General features: G+C 54.7%; 3 protein-coding genes across 3 annotated transcripts in view; 1 reads left to right on the top strand and 2 right to left on the bottom strand.

Annotated features, from left to right (window-relative positions):
* Positions 1 to 288: 288 nt before the first annotated feature.
* Positions 289 to 2,090, bottom strand: B0I36DRAFT_382732 (major facilitator superfamily domain-containing protein; the record flags this gene model as incomplete). Its single annotated transcript, XM_046160932.1, has 3 exons — positions 289 to 1,306; positions 1,376 to 1,582; positions 1,639 to 2,090. 3 exons carry the CDS (start codon positions 2,088 to 2,090, stop codon positions 289 to 291), a joined length of 1,677 nt encoding a protein of 558 aa, XP_046013545.1.
* A 678-nt stretch (positions 2,091 to 2,768) lies between these two features.
* Positions 2,769 to 4,652, bottom strand: B0I36DRAFT_430114 (acyl transferase/acyl hydrolase/lysophospholipase; the record flags this gene model as incomplete). Its single annotated transcript, XM_046162522.1, has 1 exon — positions 2,769 to 4,652. The coding sequence occupies one exon, from the start codon at positions 4,650 to 4,652 to the stop codon at positions 2,820 to 2,822; it is 1,833 nt and encodes a 610-aa protein (XP_046013544.1). The 3' UTR covers positions 2,769 to 2,819.
* A 1,307-nt stretch (positions 4,653 to 5,959) lies between these two features.
* B0I36DRAFT_361486 (uncharacterized protein) overlaps positions 5,960 to 15,580 on the top strand; it is a gene marked incomplete at both ends in the record, with an annotated part of 33,785 nt that continues 24,164 nt past the window's right edge. Inside the window, 2 exons of the mRNA XM_046158485.1 lie at positions 5,960 to 11,199; positions 11,259 to 15,567. Coding sequence (XP_046013543.1) covers positions 5,960 to 11,199; positions 11,259 to 15,567 — 9,549 coding nt within the window. The remainder of the gene's footprint in view (positions 11,200 to 11,258; positions 15,568 to 15,580) is intronic.

Below are 15,580 nucleotides of genomic sequence, written 5' to 3'. Positions count from 1 at the left end.
TGGTCTATGGCACCGGTTGTTGCAGGAGGTGGGTGGTGTGGTTCGTGTCTGATGCGACAGCGCTTATCCTATTACGGTGCAGCCCTACGACCTACGCTTCACTGCTTTTCCAGCTTCTCTCAGGACCCCTCAGTATTTCAGCGCAGTGCCCCCCCCACATGGCTGAGCACGCTGAAGCCACAAACCACAGAATCCTACAGCTGGGACAACGCCTCTTAAGCTGCAGCCATCGCATATTGCCACCCACGCCCTTCAATTGCAACCTGCTCCCTCCCCAGCAGAACCTCTTCAGACGGGCCCGCGGCGGCGGGGTACCCTCACGAGGGCAACCAGCACACCCTGCGCAGCGCAAAACACGGCCACACAAAAGTACGGCAGCCCCGTCCAGGCGCCGCCCAGCTTCAACCCCGTGGCGTAGCACGCTGCGAGCATGGGATCCGAGTAGCACGCGCTGACAACCTGGAGGATGCCGATGAGCGTGTACAGCCGCGCGCGGCGGTCCGGGCGACTCACGAACGCAGACATGAGGCCCATAATCAGCCCCTCCGCCGCGGAGCCGAGCGCCATGACGACGAGACCGGCGATGAAGTAAGCGAGTGACGGAGCGAGCCCGAGGATGGCGGCACCCAAGGTGAGCGCGGCGATCGACATGCGAGCCAGGGAGAGGTCGCGGCGGACTTCATCGGTGAATATCTGGAGGGAGGACGCGCAAGCCTCTTGTTGGTGGTCGCTTGTAGGGTGCTCTTGTGTTTCGGCCGTGGAATTGCCGGCGCCGTCGTCATGCTGGACATTGTCGCGTGGTTGAGGACGCATTGTGATTTGGGATATCCACGGAAGGAGGACCAGGGCCACAATGGCTTGGGCAATGCCAAATATGGTCTGAATGTATCCCGTGTCTGCCAGGCGGAGGTGGAACCGCGCTGAAGTGTATAGAGATAGTAGATTCAAGGTGCACAGACCGGCTGGGAGGGCGAGCAGCGTTGTCGTGACTAACAAGACCAGCGGCCTCGACTCGAGAACGGCAAAAGAGTCCTTGAGTGCGACCCAGGCTTTGGTCGGCAGGGTTGCCTGGGATCTGCCTTCATCACTGGCACTCCCCGAGCCGCTGTTGCTTGCGTCTTTGCGTTCCGCCGCTCTGAGCGTTTCTGGCAGCAGTCCCGTTGCGGTAGCGGCAGCCACCATCAAGAACAAGCCGAGCCCCATCAATGCCCGCGCGCCGACATATGGCATCAGCGCTCCCACCATCGCGGGCGCGATCAAATGGCCCAGCATGGCGGCCACATTGATCCTCATGAAACCAACAGCACTCTCAGGACGTTAGTAAGGCCTGTTTCTACGTGAAAGACGGGAGTACCAGGGAGAAAAATAAACACACCGCTTGGCTTCCGGCAAAATGTCGACCAGCATCCCCGACAATGATGCCATGACAACAGCATTACCGCCCCCGACGAGCCCGGCCAGAGACGACGCCCATATTAGCTCGATAGGCACGATATCAGACATCCAAGCCACGAGCATAAAGATCGCCATGGAGAACGCGTTGCTGTAAAGACAAACTGCGAGTACAAATCGTCGACCGAGCCTAGAATTGTTAGTTTTCATTTCGAGATCACCGCTGGCGATGCTATCCACACTCACTTGTCAGCAGCAATGCCCCACGGCATAGCAGCCAAGCAGCTTATGGCGGCAGTGGCAGCATTGTTGACCGCAAAGAGGTACACGAGTTTAGCCTGAATCACGCTGTTCTTGCATTCGTCCTCGCCAGGCGGTAGTGAGACCACCGGCGTGGAATCCGCCTGTGCTGGCTCGCCGCTATCATAATACTGCCTGCACAGGATGTCCTCGAAGGTACGTGCTGCTGGAAGTCCCTGGAAGCCTCCAGCCGCAGAGGCCGTGAAGATGATCGCACATAAGAGAATGACTGTGCGATTCGCGGTTATTGTTGTACCAGGCACGAATGTGGACGGATCGCTCTGAGCATAAACGCGCCTCGAGAGGAGAATGGTTGGTTCGGTGGCATTTCCTGCTTCGCCATCACAATTGGTCGCATTGTGAGTACGCTGATTGCCTTCTTCTGCACTCTCTGGCATATTGTCTACAGGTTCTCTCGCGGCCGTAACGTCCAGCATTCAAGCGCGAGGTGAGATAGGCAGTAAGGGATTACGACTGTGCAATGAGCTGAAAGTTTTTGCAGCAGCAAGGGGTAGTCCTCACTGCCCGTTTTCAGCAATCACCACCTCGGAAGTTGATGCAGATAAGCAGTGTGCCAGGTCAGTGAGCTCCTGTGAACACCGCATGATCCCGATTGACGGACACTGTGCATATAGATCAAGAGAACTTGGTGCAGGGCGCTGCATGTGTCACGGAAATAACCCTCAGGATTTCCAGCAAGTCATGCCCAAAGCGCTATATTCACGCCCGCACCAGTGCCGAGATCAAGGTATGCTAGGGTATACCGAAGGCCAAGCCCGAAGAAAACTACTGGGATCCAGGTTGCATCCGAACAAGAGTCAGCTACCATGTAACAGTTTCTGGTTGCGGCTCGGTAAGCGCCGCCAATGCACGAGCCCAGCAAACCACCGTAAATCTGTCCAGTCGGGGACTAGGCTGTTCTCCACATATCGGGCTTGTCATCCTTGGCCACAACTCTATCAATATCCGTTTCCAATTCTTCGCCATACGACTCGGCCTCCTTGTAAAGCAATCGCTTCTGTCCACCTGCACAAAACGCCCCCGCGGGGCCAGATTTGGCAGGTCTATACCCGCTCGCCTCCTTTACGGGCCCGAAACCAGTTGTGCAGGTAGCCCTTCTCGCCAAGTCAGGGCTTGCCGTCACTCCAAGCGCCGACAATGAACGCAGTCATTCCCTGCTGAGCTATCGCTTCATCATCCTCCAGACCAGTATAATTATGTGCACCGAGGGCGTTTGACGCGGTCGACCCCTTGAGGAGCGAACTGATACCATGGACTCCACCAGGCCCGAAATCCAGCATGAGCGTCGACTCGTCTTGTTGCTTAGGTGCCGACATCGCTGACTGCTGTCTCGTGACCTGAAGCGTCATATCCCAATCCACGGTCTTGCTCACCACGAGCTTTACGAGCTGTGGAAGGACGTTATTGGCTCCATCGTAAGGTGACGCGCGGAGATCTGCAGCCTCTTCGGGACCGATAACAGGGATCCTCAGCGCAGCCCTGAGAAGATGCAGATTTTCAATGTCCCGCAGAACCAGGGCCACTGCTGCCGCGACGGCTGTGCTATGGAACGGGACGCTGACGTCCAGGAACTTGCTCGTGATGGCCAGAGTATTCCCCGCTTGCCCCCTAGCTTCGCCGTGTGCTTGGAGTCGTTTCACCTTCCGTATCTGTAGGTTCAGCCCATAAAGATGGTGCGGGCGGCCCGAGACTACAAAGTGCCGCGGTCCGTTGACCATGCATATCTTCAGCCCGGGGGCTGCCTGATCCTTGTCGCCACCCGTTCTGGGGGTCCCAAGGTAACGATTGGTGGCATGCAGACATTCCTGCAGAGCCGCGCGAGTGAGGCCCTTGATGTTGAGCATCGGCGATGGCGCACGCTCGTCGTGATCGAGAGCGTCCTGTTGCATGGCAGCAGACACTGGTGAGCAGCCCCCAGCAGAGTTCCAGACTTGCTGCGTTCGCATACCGATCCAGAAGAGTGTAGTCAGTGCAGTCTGCATCGCTTGGTGGTATGAAGGCCAGTCGGTGGCGCTTGCTATCGCTGCCGCAGTGATGATGCCTTGGGAGTGGCCTGTCGTTGCGGACAGTTGGGCGCAGAACTGTCCAGGGGTCACGCCGAGCGTCTTGCAGGCAATCGCGTATCGAGTCAGCTGCACCAGACCGATGAGCGGTGCGCTTACCGGTGCCGCTCTGAGGTATTGGTCATCCGGGGCCTGCTCCGGATGCTCAAGCCATGATGCAACGTCGAAGCCTTGGCGGAAGTATTGTCGGGTGGTCGCATCGGTAGCCGAAAGTCCCGCCAGCAGCCTGGAGGAATCTCGCAGCAAGTCCTCGACGAGGGTGGCATAGTTTCGCGCCATGTCTCGAAGCTCCTGAAGGCAGTCGCATCGCAGACCTTGGCCACCAAATACAGCACAAGTTGAAGCCGTGTCGTGCGGTTGCCCTTCGTGCGCCCCCATTGGAACCATTGCATCATGCTGTGCAGCAATGTCAACATTGGTCGCACGCCAGGCATTGCAGTACAACTGCACAATGTTCGCTTTTTCTTCGTCTGGAATCGACAATGTGGATGTGACGGTACGGATGTCCCTGTTGAGGAGCAGGTCGTCATCGATCTCAGTCATCAGTGTTCTTAGTGCAGCTTGCTGGCAAGAGACTTCTGTTTCGCTATTCGTGCTGCCAATGCTATGACATCGCTGGTCACAGTCTCGAAGAGCTCGCCGCAGTAATGCGATAAACTCTACATCGTTATCGATCCAGGGCGATGTCGAGCCTGGCGGTGTAATTGGATCCTGGTGAGTTTCCGACTCCGAATTATCTGGCTTGTCGAACACTGGCTGGAGCTTTGCGTCCCTTCGTGTCGATACACTAGTGATCCATCTTCGAGTTCGTGTACCGTCTGATTCCGTCAAAGGAATTTCACCACCCTCTGGTGGAGGAGTGTCAAGGCGTGCCATGATCAAATGAAGTGATTTGGATCGCAGGGCCAATTTGGATGGAAGGACCAACCCGCATCTATTTGATCAAAGATACTGGCTCTTGCAATTTTCGTTTATTTTTCAGTCACGAACAGGTCACGGCGGGAACACGCCCTGGACCAGACTCAACCCCCCACATCGACTTCTGGTCCTCATCTTTCTACATCCACTGGGATGACCACCGCTTCGAGCTGACTGGATTTTGATACAGAAACCCCGCCCCCGGGGCGTATCAACCAACACCCTGGGCATTTCGGACCAAGATTTCAAGTAAGGGGACATATCACCATCGAATCTGTCATCCCGCGCTGCGCCGCACTCGGCTTGTCCCAGGCATCTCAGCCAAGCCTTGCCACCTTCCAGTCACAGCGATGCCAAGTTATGATATTGATCTTGCGCCAAGCTCTGCTGGATAATGAGTGCTGGCGCACCTTAAGACACACACTAGAATGTTCGATACACATAGGCACGCAAGGTATTGCTGCACTGTAACCTCTCGCTTAGGTCGAAGGCCCTCGAAATGGCCAATGGCGTGGCACGTCGTTCGATCTATGGCAGCCACAATGCCTTAAGAAGAGTAATCATTGGCCAATCTATACGCATTTGCATAGTGACAGCTGCGTATGCTGAAGCTAAGTTACAGTACATCCTCGTCTGCGCCAAGGAACATGTGAGGTGGACTTGGTTATCTGGCGTAGCAGGGGTCAAAGCCAAGGCAACCAAAGCTTCCGCTAAGCCCGAGCAGGCTATTGGGGTCGCAAAATGCGCCGTCTTTGATATGTCCCCTCTACAGAGTTCACTAGGACAGTCAGGGTAGGAGTGACAGGGGAGGGGTAGCAGTATTCTCGAAGCCTGTTCCTCGGGTGAATGGTTACAGTGCCATCTCCGTGACAGGGGTCGCAACCTACCAAACGAGACCAGGGGGTCTGCCACTACCAAATGGGACCAGGGACTAGGCTGACGGCATGTACACATTGAAGCCAGACAAGGTGTTTATCTTCTGTATTTGTCTGACTAACTATAATCAGGGATGCAACAGCATTGGATTACAAGCCCATGAAATTGTGAGATAACCATCTCTGTGACTAATATTCCAAGATCATTGTACGAAAATGAAATCCGTTCAAAGGGGTTCCTGGTCAGTGTCAGTGTTCTCTGACAGAAAAAGTAGCCGTGACATGTCTACTGAAAATTCGACCAAGTCCTGCTAGACATGGGCCTCCCGTTGCCAACGACTCGACCAACATTGTGATCATATCACAGATACCCATCAACTTATTGACACTATGCATGTCCATGGCCGCAATTCCGATGCTGAGGCGTTCCCAGCGTTGGATTCTGGAGGAGGCACTCATACAGGTCCTGGAGAGACTATGGATCTGATTCAAGCTGCCAGAGACATTCAGATTAGTGATGATGACCATACACTGGGCTCGATATCTCACACTAATCTTGGCCGCGTACTTGGTAATCAATGTGACCTAGCTCAGATCTGGGCAAAGGTACTCGGTATCCCTCAGGACACCATTGGACAACACGACAATTTCTTTCAACTCGGCGGAGATTCCCTTGCGGCTTCGCAAGTCTCACACGAAATCTCCAAGGATCAGTTCTCGCTCACCACGGAGCAGATTTTCCTTTATCCAACATTAGCCCAGCTCACACAGCTGCCTTGCATCCCCACAAAGACCATCCGAGCTGTGGACCATGGTCCCTTTTCGCTTGTCAAGGACAAAGTGAAAGATACTGGCGAGTGCAAAGCGCTTCTGGCAGAGCTTTGCAACGTCGCCCCGGAGCATGTCACCGATGTCTACCCGTGCACGCCGCTGCAGGAAGGCCTGTTTGCGCTAACCTCGAAAGATCAGGGCAGCTATATCCTGCGAAGCAAGCTCGCTCTTCGGGAAGGGGTTGTTGATCTTGAGCGGCTGAAGCGAGCATGGGCTCACACCTGTCGGGCAGTACCTGTGCTCGGCACACGCATTGTTCACCACGAGGATATCGGACTTGTGCAAGTCGTGATAGACGCGGAGAAAATTTCGCACGTGGACGAGACGATAGAAATGGAAGCTTCTCCTGCTGCAAGCATGGGGTTGGGCGACTCACTTGCCCGTTGCGCCATTGTCATGGAAGAGTCCATGCCCACCGCGGTAGTCCTAACCCTGCACCACGCAGTCTACGACAGGGCCACACTCCCTATTATCCAAGAGATCTTTGAAAAGTTCTGCCTCGGACAAGAGGTGAAGCAACTGCCACCTTTCCGGACTTTTGTTCAGCACCTATTGGAACAGTCTCAAGCAGCCGCACTGGGCTTTTGGGAGTGGGCAACTCTCGGTTACAACTCCGACGCTTTCCCGGCCCTTCCTGTCAACGTCCCAGCCGGACGACCGGATGTATCTGTAGAACGGATCATTTCGCTTGAGAGCCTTCGAATGGTCCCCAGCCTCCAAAATGACACAAGAGAGCCTCAGAGAACCAGCAAGGTGACGATCGCGATGCAGCTCCGCGCAGCATGGGCCCTGGTTGTCCATCACTATACGAGAGAAGACGACGTGATATTTGGCGCGACTCTCTCTGGGCGTTCAGTTCCAGTGGAAATGGTAGACGAGATGATTGGCGCCACGATCGCAACTGTCCCCGTGCGTGTACGTGTTCCAGCTCTCCCGTCAACCACCATCGAGGAGTACCTGGAGACCGTGCAGGAGCAGGCAGCCGACATGATGGCCTTTGAGCAGACCGGGCTACAGCACATCGCACGGATCAACGACGAGGCGGCACGAGCATGCAAGTTCCAGACCATGTTTATCGTGCAGCAAACGCAGGAAGACAAGAGAGAGACTGGAGAAGGCGAGACAGCCGTTGGTGTTTGGCTCAAAACCACGCAGCTGGACGAGGTCGCGACCTATCCGCTCGTTATTATCAGCACGATATCGAAAACCGAAGTCACGGTCGTTGCGCACGTCGACTCTCGGGTTCTGGAACCATGGAAAGTGGAGAGGATGCTGGCACGACTAGCTTACACGATGGAGCAGGTTAACCAGCTTCCGGTTGACACCAGCCTACATGAGTTGGACGTGCTCATGCCATATGATCTCAACATGATTTGGGAGTGGAATCAAAGTATCCCCAGAGCGGTTGGCAGAACCCTTTCCGAGGTAGTCGCTGAAAGAGGCAAGGATGACCCATCCCGAACCGCCATTGACGCCTGGGATGGTAGTATCTCTTACTTGGAGCTGGACACGATGACGACACAGTTTGCCCAGGATCTCGTGGTTGCCGGTGTGCGTGTGGGCGATTTCGTGCCCTTATTCTTTGAGAAATCCAAGTGGGCGGTCGTTGCCATGCTCGCAGTCATGAAAGCAGGCGCTACGTTTGTCCCTTTGGACCCCTCTTCGGGCGCAGCAGATCGTAGAGCACACATTCTGGGACAGATTGTGGCCAAGGTAGCTCTCACCTCCCAACTGTACGCCGATATTGTCCTGGACTCCGCTACTCGAAAAACAACCATAAGCCTCGATTCACTCAACAAACTCGCGAAAGAGAATGCGTACACCACAGCTGTTCAACACTCTCTGCCCCGTGTCCCGGAAAGCACGAACGCGTACGCCATCTTCACCTCAGGCAGCACAGGCCAGCCCAAAGGCGTGCTACTTCCACATAGCGCCATTGTCACTAGTTTGATCCATCACGGCGCAGCTATCGGGCATAATCCCAGCACTCGGATGCTTCAATTCGCAGCATATACCTTCGACGCCTCCATACATGAAATTTTCGCGACGCTCATTTTCGGCGGCACAGTCTGCTGCCCCTCTGAGTTGGATCTACGCGACGACTTGACAGCCGCCGTTTGCAAGACGAGTGTAAATACCATCGTGATCACGCCATCTGTGGCTCGCCTCATCGACCCGCTTGAGGCTTCTTGTATCAGCAAAGTCCTATTAGCGGGCGAGACGCCAATGGTGGAAGATTTAGACATGTGGCGGCATACAGAACTCTTTCAGGGGTATGGGCCAACAGAGTGCGCGGTACTGTGCACTGTTGGCCTCATTGAGAAACAAGAAATGGGAGGTATCGATGGTGCCAAGATCCGCGAGATCGGCGTCCCGACCGGCTGCGCCGCCTGGATCGTGGATCAGAACGATCACGAAAAGCTTTTGCCCATCGGGGCAGTGGGTGAGCTCTGCTTTGAGGGGCCAATCCTTGCATCGGGTTACTTGCTCGATGAGCAAAAGACGACAGCGGCATTCATTGAAGACCCGCCGTGGCTGTTGAAGGGTAGCCTCCGGGCACCAGGCCGCCATGGCAGGCTCTACAAAACAGGCGATCTAGCTCAGTACACCGCCGACGGGCGGCTTCTGTACGTAACGCGGAAGGACACCCAAGTCAAGATTCGCGGCCAGCGGCTCGAGTTGGCTGAGGTTGAGTTCCATATGCTGGCATCCCTCGGTCCGAAGGCCAAGTGCGTTGTCGCTGAAGTGTTGCGAGCTCCTGGATCTGAGTCCCACGCTGTCACCTTGGCAGCATACGTGGTCCCCAATTCTCCGAAGGATACGACAACGTCACGCGACGGAAGCTTCGACTTGAAGCCATATGAGATACCGCACCTGGTCAATGAAGAGCTGGCTCGACGTCTACCTAGCTACATGATCCCAGACGTATGGGTGGCGATCGACCACCTACCCTTGACGACCTCAGGCAAGATAGACCGACGAAGACTTCGCGACGCGGCGATTCTCTACTTATCCAGTATCAGATTCCTCGGTAACAATGGTGATGGCCTCGATCGAGACGATAGTTCCATGCCATCCACAAAACAGGAGCTCGCTCTGGCTGGATTGTGGGCCCGCCTACTCGGCCTCAGAGACACAAACCGTATCAGAAGAGACGATCACTTCTTCAAACTTGGCGGGGATTCAATAGCGTCCATGAAACTCGTCGGTGCGGCACGCAAGCAGGGGCTTGTGCTGACAGTCGCGCTCATCTTTCGTCATCCCCGACTTGCAGACATGGCTGCCCAAGCACAAAGAGTGCTGGGTGATGAGGGTCTTTCTGAGCAGGCCGTGGATGATGTTGTCAGGCCTTTCTCACTACTCTCCTTGGAGTCTGGCGATATAGTACAGTTTCAAAACTTTGCTGCTCATGAGTGTGGCCTGGACGTCCGCTCCATCGTCGACGCCTACCCGTGCTCATCGCTTCAGGAAGGCTTGCTAGCGCTGAGCTCGGCCAGGCCAGGCAATTATACCTTGCAAAGTATCCTAGAGCTATCGGATGAAGCGGATGAAACAAGAGTTCGGACCGCGTGGGAGCAGACTGTTCAAGATTTCCCCGTGTTGAGGACTCGGGTCATCCAACACAGCGTGCATGGGCTCACCCAGATCGTTACCAAGGCAGAGTCAATCTGGCAGAGGGCCGAAGGTCTCAATCTAGACCAATATCTCAAAAAGGACAAACTCGAGCCAATGGAGCTCGGGAAATCTCTGCTTCGCCAATGCATGGTTACTGATAACGACACTGGCAAAAGGTCTCTGGCGATCACGATTCACCACGCATTGTACGATGCAGAGTCCATGGATATGGTTCGCGAGCGGTTCAAGCAGCGCTATGAGAACGCCTCGATCCTGGTTGAGCACTTCAACTTCAACCTTGCTGTAAGGCACATGGTGAAGATGGATCTGTCCCTGGCGACTATGTTCTGGCAGCAGTATTTCAGCGGCTACAGTGGTAGTTGTTTCCCGCCTGTCCCGCAAAGCGACAAGGGACAGCTCGCAAGTGACACGGTTGAGACCAGTCCTGTTTCGCTCCAGCATGGACCGAACATACACAGTGCTGTGACCATCGCATCACTGGTGAGAGCGGCGTGGGCATTTGTCGTGAACCAACACACCGGCAATGACGACGTCGTGTTCGGTGTTCTGCTCTCAGGGCGCAACATGGCAATCCCGAATGTTGGCAACATTGTCGGCCCAACTATCGCAACTGTGCCTTGCAGGGTGCATGTTCCAGCACTACGCAGCTCCCAGTCTACAGTGGTTGAGTTTCTCCAAGATGTGCAGAACTCTGCAACCGCTATGATTCCCTTCGAGCAGACAGGCCTACAGCACCTTGCCAAGGCCAGCGATTATGCAAAGAAGGCCTGTGACTTTCAGACTCTGCTCATTATCAATGCTGAGAAATCCGGTGTTACGGAGTCAGACCAAACGCAAGCCGTCGGAAAGTGGGTACAGACCTTTGACACGCGCGAATTCACGAGCTACGCCTTGACGGTCGAGTGCACAGTCTCGGCAGAACGTACCATCATGTTGCGATGCTGCTTCAATGGGGCTCTTGTAGAAGAGTGGCGGGTTCGCTCCATGGTGGAACAGACTGCCCATGTCATCCAGCAGTTCAGCACTGCGGGTACGCAACAACGTCTGGCAGACCTCGAAACACTCACGCCGACTGATCGGGTGAAAATCTGGCAGTGGAACAAGTTGAAGCCCCCTACGATCGAGGAGTGCGTGCATGATATTATTGCAAGGCAAATCAACCTGTACCGAGAGGACCCCGCGATTGCATCATGGGACGGGGATCTGACTTATGGAGAACTAGACCACGCGGCACTGTTCTGGCACATGAAGTGCTGGCTCTTGGCGCCCGCAAAGGTGACTTCATCCTTCTATACTTTGAGAAGTCGGCCTGGACCGTCGTCGCGATGCTCGCAGTAATGCGTGCTGGCGGTGCTTTCGTTCTGGTTGACCCTTCCCTCCCACAGACTCGTGTAGCAAGCATCGCCCGACAGTCTGCTGCGAATCTGGCTCTCGCGAATGCTTCGACAGCAGTGAATATCTCAACAATTGTCGATCAAACTGTCGTCGTTGACAAAAATTTACTTGAGACAAGCTTCGAATCAGTTCGTGGTCGTCCTCTGCCCACGATATCGCCGTCATCCGCAATGTATGTGCCTTTCACCTCCGGCACGACCGGCGAGCCAAAGGGGACCATCATCCCACACAGCGCCTACGCATCAACTCTACACTATCAAGCACATCGGCTGACTGTGCCCCGTGCGCGCGTGCTCGACTTCTGTCCGTACTCTTTCGATGCATGCATCATGAACACCGTGATGACCCTAGCCGTGGGCGGCTGCATCTGCATCGCTTCCGAGTCAGCCAGACGAGATGACCTCCAGGGCGTTATGGCCGGCATGGAAATTAGCTGCATCCACTTCACGCCATCTGTCGCGCGGTTGATCGACTTCACAAAATTGCCCAAGTTTCAGTCCCTCACCTTGGGAGGAGAGGCACTGCGAGATATCGACATCCGCCGGGTTCCTGAGCGGATACGAATCGTCAATAGTTATGGTCCATCGGAGTGTACGCCAACGAGCACGATAAACGACGACCAGTCGCGTAGACTCGAGTTGTCCAATATTGGAAGAGGTGCAGGCACTTGTACTTGGGTTGTTGACCCCGAAGACCATGACAGGCTTGTGCCAGTCGGTTCAGTCGGAGAGCTGCTCATCGAAGGTCCGACAGTTGGTCTGGAATACTTGGGCCAGCCCAAAAAGACAGAAGCCTCCTTCATAAGTTCGCCCAAGTGGTTGCTTGACGGCTGCGGTAGCGGATTCCCTGGACGCCAGAGTAGGCTTTACAAGACAGGCGACCTTGTCCGGTACAACCCAGATGGTGTACTCGTGTACCTGGGCAGGAAGGACTCGCAGACCAAGCTCCGAGGTCAGCGACTTGAGCTTGCGGAAGTCGAGTATCACGCCCTCGCCGCCATCGAGGGTGCCATTGAGGTCACCGCGGAAGTCATATGTCCAGAGAATGACAAGACTGCTGCAGCACTTGCGATTTTCGTCGTGGTGCAAGATGGGAAAGTCAGAGATCCTCTGCCAGTGGCGATTTCATTAGCGGCTGAGTCCCTTATGGCCGAGCATCTTCCCACGTACATGGTTCCTACGATATGTGTCGTGCTGCCGCGTCTCCCGTTGAGCAAATCCGGCAAGGTAGACCGCAAAGCTTTACAAGAATTCGGCTCGTCGTTGACCAAGGCGCAACTCGCACAGCCACACCAGTCTGGGCCCTCAGCGGAACAGCTGCCCCTCACTGATGCAGAGTGTGCTATGGCGAGGCTGTTTTCCCGCGTGCTCAGTATTGACGTGTCGTCTATCGGAGTGAACGACAGTTTCCTGCGCATCGGAGGTGACTCCATCACGGCAATGCAAGTCTCTGCTGAGGCAAGGAGCATCGGGATGAACGTGTCAACAGCAGCAATTCTCCGGCACAAGACAATTTCGGCGATCCTTGCGGCTTCTTCGAGTCTCAAAGCTTTCAAACACCCACGTGAACAAGCGCTCGTGACAGCTACAGAGTACGACGGGAAGACGTTTCCCTTAAGTCCCATGCAGGAGCTCTTCTTCCGAACACAGCCAGACCCCCGGACTCCCTTCGATCAGTTCTTCCTCCTCGCGTTGCAGGAGACCACCAACAGTGATACCCTCCGAAATGCCCTGCATCGCTTGATCTCTGTGCACGCCAGCCTCCGCACCAAGTTTCAGCAGGACGATAGAGGTAAGTGGGAGCAGCGGATTGGCCTGGAAGCTAATGATTCGTTCCAGCTATACCATGTCTCGGGAGTCCACGAGACCGCCGACATGACTTCGACAATCACCATGTGCCGCGGCAGTCTCGACATTGAACATGGCCCGTTGGTGGCCGCTGCACTTTTTGATCTAGGCAGTGGAAATCAGAACCTCTTCATCACAATTCACCATCTCGTCGTTGATCTTGTCTCGTGGCGCAAGCTTCTTGAAGACCTTAACACTATTTTGCGCCAGGACATTGTTCCCAAGTCCTCATCGATTCAATTTCCAGATTGGGCGAGGTTTCAAAAGGAATACATAAGCACGATCAAGGCACGCGATAACGAGCTGCCGTTTCAGATACACGCGACTGAACACGATGCTTGGGGCGAATTTGATAGAAATGAGACAGACAGCATCCATTTCGAAATTTGCAGGGACACAACCTCAGCACTCCTCGGATCTGCCAATGGGGCATTCGACACGCGAGCGCATGAGCTCATGATAGCGGCACTCTTCTACTCTTTCAGTTGTACCTTTCCGGAACGGCGTCTACCCACCGTGTACAATGAATCACACGGGAGAGAGTCCTGGACGGACAGCATCGATGTGTCCACGACGGTCGGCTGGTTCACCACGTTTTCGCCGATCAAGCTGATGAACCCCGGTGTAAACCAGTCGCTCGAACTTCACGACATGGTTCGCCAGACAAAAGATTGCATCCGCAGCATGTCACATAATGGATTGCACCACTTTACTTCATGCTTTGCCAGCGAAGATGCCGCGAGCCTGTTCGTGGCCCAGATGCCTGTAGAGATCATGTTCAATTACTCGGGGCGATATCAGCAGTTTGAGCGCGAAGATGCGCTCTTTCGCAATCTGCCGCTGGGGGCTGATATTTCCGGTCCACTCACGGATCCCAAGTTCCAAAGATATGCCATTTTCGATGTCATGGTCGGCGTGAATGAGGGGCAGCTTGCGGTAAATCTCATGTATCCGACAAAGATCAAATACCAAGACCGGATCGCTGGATGGGCTTCGGAGTTCAGAAGAGCACTGGAGACACTGGCACATGATTTAGTATCACAAAATCTCCAATGGACACTGGCAGATTTCCCTGGCGTCTTCCATTCCTATGACCAGATCTCGACTTTCGCCACGGATACGATAGCTCAGATGGGCACCAAAGTCAAGCTTGAGGATATCGAAGACATTTTCCCCACCACACCGATACAGGAAGGGATACTTATCAGCCAGTTGAAACATCCGCAGAGATATCGCACGCGATTACATTTGGAATTATCCACCACGAGTGGTGCTCTCGATATGGCTCTGTTACAGCATGCATGGCAGAGCATTGTTCTCCGCCACTCAATACTGCGGGCTGTGCTTGTCAGAGACTTCCCTGGAACAAGTCGGATCATGCACGTTATACTCAAGGCCCCAGCTGTTTCCATCCATGTCGAAACTATACCCACTCAGGAACAGCTCCTGGAAGCCCTCGAGACGAGCACGGAGCCGTACTCAGAATCAGGACTGCAGCACCGTCTTCGCGTATTTGAGGCAGCCGAGACCGGCAAGCCTTGCCTCGTGATGGAATTCAACCATGTCATTGTTGATGGCTACTCGATCGGCATCATGCTCGACGAGCTCAAAGCACTGTACAATGCTGCTGGCCACAGGCTCATTGAGTTCTTGCCTCTCGCACAGACTTACCGCGAGTTTGTTTCTTTCATCGACAAACAAGACACCGCACAAGGTCTAAGGTTCTGGACAGAGTACCTTGCCGATGCCGTGCCGTGCCACTTTCCGCAAGCTGAAGGCAACGATAGTTTCAGTGAAGATCTCGACAGCGCCACTACGGAAATGACTCCTGTGCTCAATGTCGACACAACTGGCATCAGAGGTATTTGTACGGAGCATGAGCTCACGCCTGCAACCCTTATCCACACTGCCTGGGCGTTTGTCCTGAAAGCCTACACGGGAATTCAGCAGCCTTGCTTTGGTATCATCTGTTCCGGCCGCGACCACCCGATCAAGAATGTCGGCCACATTGTTGGACCTCTACTTGGTATGGTAACGGCAAAGGTACGGCTAGATGGCAGCAATAACACTGAATCAGTATTGCAAGTGCTACAGGCGGTACAAGCGGACTACCTCCAGACCCTTCCGCATCAGACGACGCCGCTGGCTTCGGTGCACAGCGCCTTGGGGCTCGGGTCTTCTGCCTTGTTCAATACGATCATCTCATACCAGAAGGGCGACGGTGAAGCATTGACCCAGCCTGGGGAAGGGCTTTCCTGGCGCGTTATTGGCGGTTCCGATCCTAACGAAGTGAGTTCTACTT

Source organism: Microdochium trichocladiopsis (genome assembly GCF_020744255.1).
Source record: "Microdochium trichocladiopsis strain MPI-CAGE-CH-0230 chromosome Unknown B0I36scaffold_4, whole genome shotgun sequence".
Classification (NCBI taxonomy): Eukaryota; Fungi; Ascomycota; class Sordariomycetes; order Xylariales; family Microdochiaceae; genus Microdochium; species Microdochium trichocladiopsis.
The sequence above is the reverse complement of the archived record's forward strand: the minus strand, read 5'-3'. Positions and strand labels throughout refer to the sequence as shown.